This window comes from Notothenia rossii (genome assembly GCF_949606895.1).
Source record: "Notothenia rossii genome assembly, chromosome: 4".
NCBI lineage: Eukaryota > Metazoa > Chordata > Actinopteri > Perciformes > Nototheniidae > Notothenia > Notothenia rossii.
Genome location: NC_136902.1, coordinates 14,454,020 through 14,463,961, shown reverse-complemented (window position 1 = coordinate 14,463,961; position 9,942 = coordinate 14,454,020). Strand labels below are relative to the sequence as shown.

Genomic DNA, 9,942 nt, shown 5'->3' with positions numbered 1-9,942 from the left:
TTTGAATTTAATTCCATCTTTAGCAAGGTTAATAAAACATCAGAATTTCATTTTTTTTATATTTCCGACATTTTTGATATAGAAAGTTGCTGAATGAAGGTATTTAGTGGTTTTGCTACAATTCCTGTTATACTTAGTTAAAAAGTCAATAAGAAAACTATAACTTGTTCAGAAAAGACACTGCACGTCTGTAGCCTGTCTTTTAAAGTCCTTTTATTAATAAGTTGCCTTGATCTTACCTCATTGGATATTGATTAGTTTCTCCTGTTTTTTTAAAAATTATTATTATGTTATGCCCGGATATGCCCCTAACTTTGGCAGTGCATCTGAATATCAGAATTGAGAGCTCTCTCTGTATTTTTTAAAGGAAATTAAATACCTCTCGTTTTAATCTGGCTTTCAATTACCTGGTTTACAGATTATATTTAGTTATGTATACAAGGGTACAATTATTGAGTTAAAGCTTCTGGTTCTTCGTAGCAAAATGAAAATAGAATAAAAAAGTACAATTATATATACCAATGTGAGTCCCTGAACGCACCACGGGCCTGGGTTCTCCTTCTACGTCAATGCTACTGGGCGGTTCATGAATGGGGTTCTGAAGTGGGAGGACCCGTCATCAGATTTTACCAGGCAGAGGGAAAGTGGGTGTTGTGCTGTAGTGTTTAGTTTGGTGCGATGCATCTTCATGACTGTTTTTAAAGCAGCGTTTCACTGTGTGTCCGGACTGCAGCGACCAGCAAACAGCCGTCCGTTGGGACCGTTGAGGCCGCCAACAGCAGCCGTGCAGCGGGAGGGGAAACTAGCGCAGCCTGAAGCACGGAGCCCGGAGCAGGGAGAGCCGCATCGGTGAGCCATGGGGTTCCGCAAGAAGAACAAGAGTCCCCCGGTGCTGAGCCACGAGTTTGTGATCCAGAATCACGCCGACATGGTGTCGTGTTTGGCCATGATTATCCTCCTTGGCCTGATGTTCGAGGTACTGTGTGCTTGGACAGGAGCTGTGGTTAGCAGAGTGATGTTAGCGGCTGCTGCTATCGTTAGCTGACATGACAGCAGCACTACAGAGGCAGGGGGGCGATAGTGTGTCTCTCTCCTTCCCTTCTCATGTGTCTCACTGATTGCCAAAGAAGATGGCGAGGAGGCCCACTGGCACAGCTAACAGGTCATTTTACCAGGCTAATGCATTGCCTCCGATGGAAATCAATACATGTATCTGGCCTTTGGCAACAACATAGCCAGGCTAAATATCTGCCTACATGCTACACATTTAACTACCAGCAATTTTGGATAGATTGGATAGATAAAGTATAGCTGAATTTAAATGGAACAATACTCTGACCTGTCCACACCCAAATAAATATTGTTTAAATTGATCAGATTTACTCATGGTCAATATTTACCTTTAAGATAATGCTGGGTTATAAAGCTTGGTATACATTATCAATACCATTACTGATGGTTAGAGGTATTTTAACAATGAAAGTGACTTTACAAAATACCTAATTTTGCTAGAGCCCCTGGATGTTCCCAGATCCCGTTTATGGTTATCATTGAATTCAGGATGTTGCACTATCACGACAGTCCTTTACTAATCTAAATCTGTATGTGCATGAATTGATGATTATGTGCACATGTTGAAGAAAGTTATCACACCTAAGAGTAGTGTTCCCAAACAGGTAAGAGTTATTTCCCATGTTTATTTCAGTGTGAGTTAACTAACCAAAGGCTTGGATTTCTTTGTATGAAACATTTTCGTGATCAGAGAGAAACTCTTTAATCTGATCCTGTTTCTTTCTTTGTGTCCCAGGTCACAGCCAAGTTCGCCATCATGTTCATCACAGTCCAGTACAATGTAACACAAGTTCTTGGTGAGCTCAATTTAACAGTAATAGTACTCATTTCAGCTTTTTTAAGATCACTGAAATTGAACTGCATTTTCCTGCAAACATTTTCTGGAAAAATGCTCAGCTTGCTTAGGCATTAACTTTGTGTTTCTCTTTTGTTTCAGATGAGAAAAGTGATCCAGTGAACCTGTATCAGTACGGCCCTAAAGATGTGGCCACTGTGTTTTTCTATTTGCTTATTGCAGTCATCCTTCATGCCTTGATACAAGAATATATTCTGGATGTGAGTACATTAATATCCAAACTCCACAGCCATAATATTGGCTCACATTGTTTTTTATTGTACGCACACAGCTACCTATTATTTTGATATTTTTACCTTTGAGTATTAACATGCCATGAGGGAAACAAACTGTGCCGAAGGATCACTCTGCCGCTATGTTCTCAGCCTGCACACTGTCAGATGTATTGGTCTAGTTTTTCATTTGAAACACATCAAATAACGCTCATGTGTTTGCTCTGTTCTGATCCATGACTAAGGCTTTTATAGATGTTTTTAAGTTATCACATCCAATACTTCTAGCTGCATGCGGAATAAACAATAATAACTGAAAAGATGTTCATGAAAAGATGATTTCTTTTATCTTTGATGTCAGTTCCGAGTGGTTATCATTATTATTTGATTCCAAAAATAAAAACCTTTGGACTTTCAACAAAGAGGAAATTCTTCTAAAGATAAGTCAAGGTTTTGCTTGCTGAAATATTCCTCTTCTTCATTGATGTTAATTATATTCATTTTGAAGCACGACAGCTGTAACTCTGTAACATGCAGTTCTATAAGCTTAAACCCTTTTTCCTCACAAGTCAATTGTGGAATGTAATGCACCAATATCTTTGTTTTGAAATGAGATATGACTAACTAAAGGAGTGACGCACACTTCAAAGTTAGAAAAGGAAGAATCAAATATCCCCAACGTGATTAATCTACGTGTTCACCTTGTGTAATATGTTGTTCATTTTCAGAAAATGAACAGGAGGTTGCATTTATCAAAAACCAAACACAGCAAGTTCAACGAGTCTGGACAGTTGGCAGCGTTCTACCTGTTCTCCTTCATCTGGGGCTGCAGCATCCTAACAGCGGTACGGCGGTCAGGAGTCAAAGAAACACTCTGTCCCAGCATGCATTAGGCTGTATCTGATGTCCTGTCTCTTCTCCCACAGGAGGACTTTGCAACGAATCCTACATTCTTATGGGAGGGGTACCCACACACTCACATGGTGTAAGTACAAACTGACACATTATCCAATTATAAAGGAGTTCTACTGAGGAAGTTTTTCCATTTAGAAGTATTTTGAGCCCTTATTTTTAAATAAATTATACACTTGTATTGTTTCACTTGTTTTTGAATTAGATGATAATGGGATTGATCTAAAAAAAAAAAAACTAACTTTCATATCACATTCTGAAAGTCATAGACGTTGTTTGATATGCCATTTGTTGCACCTCTCGCTGTATTTTAATAGAAGTTACAGAACATTGCACCATGCGGAGCATTATCTATTGTTCATTAATATGATATGAACTTCTGTCCCAAGACGAAATAACACCCAGACTCTCTCCTCTGAACAACCTGTCCTCTGTCTAGTTTTCAGGTCAAGTTCTTCTACATTTGCCAAATTGCCTATTGGCTCCATGCACTTCCTGAACTATACTTTCAAAAAGTACGGAAGGTAAGACTTTTTTAAGAAAAGGTTTTACTTGAAAGCAACTTATTTATTCACATCAGCAGTCTTGTTTTTGCGGTGTAGCCTTTTTACAGATTAATTGGTGAAGACATGTAATGGCCCTGCAGTGTGTTAAATGCAGTTGTTTATACCTCAGTCAGTTGTCCGCTCTAACCTCCGCTAATCCCTGCTGGTGTTTTCATGTGCCTCCATGAAGAATCAGCTGACAACTCTGCAGATGTGCAGTTTTTAAGAGCCAGGAATACCTTAAAAAAACAACACTTTTGTTGCAGAACCTATACTCAAGCTGTAAATGTTTTTTTGTTTGAATAAGCATGCAGAAGCTGGCAAAGAAGCTTTTTCTACTCCATTGTTGTTGTTAGGGATTGTATGTGTGTATGGACATAATTTTAGAAGATGTATCATATAGTGTAAAAACAGGGGTTTTAATTAGCCTTGTTTGTGTTTTGATTCAAGCAGTGTTTGAAGAAAATCATTGTTCCTTAAGATCAATCGCTAAGCAATAAATAAAACTATTAAATACAATATTTTGTGATCCTTTAAACCAAGCTGTGCTCTTTGAGGTTACTGATGCTGCTGCTGTTACTAACTTCTGTCTCTCCTTTGTTTTGTTTCCATAGGAGGACATCCCCCGCCAGCTCTATTACATCTGCCTTTACGTTGTCCACATCACCGGTGCCTACGTCTTGAAGTGAGTGGAATAATTAAATGTTCGCATGGCTTCCACTGAGAATTAAATAAGGAAGCATATCCTAGTTATATCCCGCATACATATTTGAAACCAGTGTGTGATAAAACTTTGTTAATGTTGCAGGAAAGTGTATAAAAAGAATACACAAGTTATTGTTAGTTTTCTTTCTTCTCAAAAGTTAGACTCAGGGGTTGCTCAGTATTAGACCTCTTTATAGTTTTCACACAACACCATGGACATAATCTTTAAACGTAAAGCCAGGTCAGCTGACTCTATATGGGAAATTAAACCATGTGGTGTCGCACTGTGTTCTCAGCCGTATCTGTAAGAAGAGTATGTTTAAAGTTTAGTACCTATATCTGATAATGTTCAGTGTTGTCTTCTCTCTTTGTTCATGCGCTGAGGTCTTAGTTGATTCTGTGTCTTCATCCCTCTCTCCTCTTCCCCTGTGTTAGCCTCCACAGACTGGGCCTGGTGTTGCTGGTCCCTCACTACCTGGTGGAGCTCCTGTTCCACGCTTCACGCCTCTTCTACTTCAGTGATGAGAACAAGCAGAAGGGGTACTGCTTTCATTCATCTTACAATCAAGCTGTCATTTTCGAAATGAGCAAATTCCACCTTACTGATTTCAACAACCTCTTGTCTTTTTTTCTTCTCAGTTTCACCCTGTGGGCGCTACTCTTTGTGATTGCCCGTCTCCTCACCCTCACTCTTTCAGTTCTGACGTTTGGCTTTGGGCTGCCCCGTACAGAAAACCAGGGCTTTTCTCTAGCAGAAGGCAACTTCAATGTGCTCACCATAAGGCAAGTGCAGATGACAGGAAGACGTTTTAATATGTCGTACCTAGCAAACTAAAACATTTGGTTTCTGTTCACAATTGAAATAACTTTTGTAGTTCTTAAAATGCATCTTACCCTCCCACCAGGATGACTTGTCTGGCTGCTATCTGCCTGACACAGGCTTGGATGATGTGGAAATTCATCAACTTCCAGTTGAAAAAGTGGAGGGAGCACAGCCAGAATCAGGCGTCAAAGAAGAAGGCAGTTAGCCCAAAGAGCAAGCCTCAAAAAAGGGAGCCTACAAGGGGTGAGTATTCACAAACGTAAGCATCCTTTCAGTAAACCAAATAAGTCAAATGCAATACTCAGTTTTTTGTCTCGTTTCAGATTGTTTCTTTAATATTTTCATTGTTGAACATATACATCTGAAATGGCTTTCATCAGGACTGATTCTAGTCCCTTGTCTTGTCAGGAGGTGCTGCCAATGGAGTTTTGAAGTCTGAGGATAAAACGTCGCCACGGGCAAGAAAAGCCAAAGCTTCATAGAGCTGGAAGAATTGGAGAAAAAAGACAAACTGAGTGAGGGAGATCTGACAATATGAAATGATGTCTCTATACAACTTCTAATTTTGTCTACTTCTCTCCTAAACAAATGTGTAAGCGCACTAAGAAACCTTATCAAACAACTGTCCTTTTGGGGTTTGGAAAAGTTCAGTGTTACTGTCTGCTAGAAACGTTTATTATTAATGTGGGCTTTCTGCAGATGGGACATTGGCAGGACAGTGCTGGGTTTGATGCTTTAAGAGGAAAGATTTCAAAGTGTCCTTTTGTGTACAATTATGGTCGCTAGGTACTTTTAAGCTCTCCACTAAATTCACATTGAATCAGTTAAAGTCAAGGAACTCAAGAAGTTTAAAGACATTTTAACTTCAGGTCAACAAAGTGATAATGTAAGGATTTACAGTACGGCGTGTCATTTTCAAGTTTGGGCCTTATTCAGTTCAACTTAAAAAACAGGCCACTAGCTCTAGTCCCAAAATAAATCCATCATTTCTCTGTAAGACAGCACTCTGATATTCTGTTGTCAGGGAAATATGCTAAATAAGTTGCTCCAGCAGAATACTTGTGCTATTTAGGTATTTTGCATAGTTTCAGCTTGTACTTAACTCTCTGATCATTTACTGACATTATTTGACAGCTTCTGCCTTTTGAAATCCAACATGTTACGAGGTGGAGGTACTGTATTTTCATTTGCTTTTATCACTAGCCTGGTAATCAGCTTCTCCCTGTTCCAGGGGTTCCTCCAGGTTTGGTGACTTACCAACAGGAAGCTGCAGTGTCATCTGTGGTGCTGTACTGTATGCATACAGTTCAATCTTTATAATGGCATGATTGGAAACTTGAGCAAGAAACCGAGGCTGTGATTCAGTCCTTTATATGGTAATGTCAATGCATGACAGTTTAAGGCTAAAGACTTTATGGCTAGTTCCTACCTGTGCTGTTGAGTTTGCATCTCTCTCACACACAAACACACACACACACACACACACACACACACACACACACAAGCATTCAGTGGCCTTTTAACAACTACTGCAAGAGGTCTTAGTCATTTATTTTGGCCATACACGACAAATAGTTATTATTTAATATGCTTTGACAAGCTATAACCAGCAGACACGGCGGTACATAGCAACTGTGTTTAGTTAATCCAAACAATACAATCTTTCTTCAAGTGTCCTTATACTGTCAGTGGTTTGTATCACTCGTTCCGCTTGTGTTGCGTTCTGTTTGCCTTCTTTGTTCGCTTTTTTATTCTCGGGTATCAGGGGACACGCTATCCACCACTTAAGTTTAAGTTACATCCCATGGTGCATTGGGAGGTGTGTTTGTAAGGGGATGTGTTTGTGTGCCTGTGCACTTACTCGTGTGTATGTGTGTACAGTATTGTTTTGCCTACTGTGTAGCCTATGTGATTTAACCGGGCGTGAAAGTGAATCATGATGATGATGATGATGATGACGGCGGTGATGACAACCAGGTTTATTGCTTGTCTCGTAAAATAATTATTGCCTGTGTGCAGTGCATGAAATGTAACAATCCGTTGATTGACTCCTGCCCTGTGTTGTATTTCTCAATCATTTCCTTAAGTTCACTTTTGTTGGTCTCAGTCTCCAACACGCTTCTGTGTGTGAACCGCTGAGTTGTGGATTAGGGCTGCACATTATAGGGAAAATAGGTGATATGCGATGACGTTGAATATCGCGGTCACAATACTAACAATGAATAAACAGATACTAAGGTATACTGTAACACATTTCTTTTAAATTATTTAAATTAACAATATGAAAGAACATTTTATCAACATCAATAGAAACGCAAAAGGAACAAATAAAAAAATCCCTTTTTATTGTGTAATTTCTACTGATACTCTTTTAACTCACTCATAAATTCCCTTGCAGTCTTTTGCGAGAAAGTCTGAATTGCTTTTAAAAAGAAACAATATATTGTGCAGCCCTATTGTGGATTGGTGTATTTCCTATAGGTTATGGGTTACTAAATGCTTATGTGTTTAATGTGTCTGCCCCTCAGATACCTTTTTCCTGTGTGAGAGAGATTCTGTGTTTGCCGTTTGCCAAATGTGGCATGTTCTGTCCGTCCGGCTTCACCTTTTCAATGATCCTGACATTGCTATGGAGCTCACATATTGTACTGTTGGACCTGAAGTCCTGCTCTACTGCTAAACCACTGTGCGTGTAAAACTCTGTGCAGCAAAGACTGTTTGGAGTCTTAGTCCAGAGCAGGGATGCGATTAAGATGCGATCCATTTTCGCGGGCTTTATCGATCGTTACCGGGACTTTGACAGTCTTTAAAGCCCTTTGTCTTGGTACGGCGGTGTCATAGGAGGAAAGGCGTAGCAGAGGACTTATGTACCAGCCTGTTATTAAACTGTCTCAGATGTAAAAGATAAAAAAACTGACTAAACCCTACACTGTACTAAAATATGTGTCAGATTTTTAAGCTATTTTTATAGAGGGGAAACTGTTGAAATTCACTGTTGTTCAGTACACACGTGTGAATATTTGTTTTGCATCCATATTGATATGAATTGTTTTTTATATAAGAATGAAGCTTGCTGAACTGTTAGCGTTGATATACGTTGTGGTATGACTGTAAACATTTATTTAGCCTACAGGTTTATTTAACTTCATGGCCTTATTAGAGCAAAGTGAACTCAATTGTATAACAGTGCTCAGTTAACAATATGCTGCAGGTGTACTCTGCAGATTTCACATGTATTATGATGGTGAAGTACACCACACACAGTTTAAATATATCATCAGCGGAGCAAATGGTCAGTTTGTTCGTTCCAGTTTGTTACAGGTATTTTTCAATGCTTGTGATAACAGGCCCGGATGTAGAATGGACATGTTGCAGAGTGAAAACATCTGTAAATGTGTCTTGCTCAACAGATGTCACACTGTAGAACAATCAGCAGACATATAGGCTCTGAAACAGGAGCCGCTCTGCAGTTCATGCCCCCATGCCTGTATAATCTCACAGGAATGCACTTTTTTGCATATTATGCATTATGTCGGAGCACCATAACACTGCTCACTTTGGCTGTTTCTGCGTTTATTATCAATGAACTACAAATTACAGTTGCTCTATTTCTAATTGTTCATTTTGTAAAAACGATAAAAGGCTGCAACGAATTAACACTACGAGCAACCTCTAGGTGGCAACAATCTTTAACGCATTTGACCATGAGATCACTTAAGAAAAAAAAAGGCCTGCACAGCAGAGACACCAATTTATTGTGTTTTATTGATTAATTATGCACCTTTATTTTAATTTCATGCTTGATTATTGATGTTGCGATATATTTCCTTTTCAAATATGTTGTCCCTGAACTGCTCTGATGGTATATATTTATGCAACTTCTCGTGAGTTCTGATCATGTTTTTCTCTGTCACTATTTTTTTATTTCATGTTTGAATAAAGCTTTTATTCATTACACAAAACTGTTGAACATATTTGTTCACTACTAAGTGCTACCCACATGTTGAGCACTTGAACTGTCCCCATGAAAATTCCTTGTATTAAAAAAATTACATGCGAGAAAAAAAAATGAATTGCACAGTACACAATGAACACTGTAGATAATTATCCACTTCTGAGGTGAACCAGCACTAATAAGGTCATTGACAAAGCAGAGATGTGCATCAGATATTGTTTTTTGAGGCTTTCCTCTCACTTGTTCATTACACCTTTTCATGTATTTCACCTAATTATTTATTTGAGATCAAATGTTATTTATGCTGTCCATTGCGGATGGTGTCAGGGGACGTGAGAAAACATTAGCCAAACCCTACTTCTTTGCTACTTACCACCAGGGGGCAATGCTGAGCTTTTTGCCTGAGGGACCGAAGCAGTCTGCAGGGGCATAGAGATACGGACCTGCATTAATAAATCACTAGTCAGAGTAAGAAAGACAGGAATGATGTCTTATCACTTGGTATGAAGCTCAACACTCTTAAACAGATTTAAGTATGCAGTCAACCTACAGAATGAAGCTATTGATGTTTTTGCATTATGTGTTTTTTTTAATATGTGAGTGAATTTCAGATGGGAGAGACCTCTGCCTCAACTCCACTGTGCAATTTGACTAGAAGGGCACTGTAAACATGACAACGGCGTCCATGGATGGTGAGGTATGAGCACAACACGAGGAGAGACACCTGCAGCTCACTGCTAATGTGTTGTGTGGTTTCAGAGTAATGGGTTTTCTCTGGGCAATCAGACAGCATGATGGATCAGTGGGAGCCAGAGAGGCAGGCTGGGGCTCTGCAGGGTCAGCACAAGGACAGGGGTTCACAC

At 39.3% G+C, this 9,942-nt stretch overlaps 1 protein-coding gene across 2 annotated transcripts; it reads left to right on the top strand.

Annotated features, from left to right (window-relative positions):
• Positions 1-571: 571 nt before the first annotated feature.
• On the top strand, positions 572-9,086 carry LOC307037328 (translocating chain-associated membrane protein 1-like 1). Of its 2 annotated transcripts, none has more exons than XM_079678127.1 (11): positions 572-976; positions 1,808-1,868; positions 2,009-2,127; positions 2,868-2,984; positions 3,066-3,124; positions 3,491-3,566; positions 4,211-4,281; positions 4,737-4,841; positions 4,941-5,084; positions 5,207-5,367; positions 5,533-9,086. In XM_079678127.1, exons 1-11 carry the CDS (start codon positions 857-859, stop codon positions 5,604-5,606), a joined length of 1,107 nt encoding a protein of 368 aa, XP_079534253.1. In that variant the 5' UTR covers positions 572-856; the 3' UTR covers positions 5,607-9,086. The 2 variants fall into 2 exon arrangements, with proteins under 2 accessions (XP_079534253.1, XP_079534252.1); XM_079678126.1 differs by having other exon boundaries at positions 3,491-3,575.
• Positions 9,087-9,942: the final 856 nt, after the last annotated feature.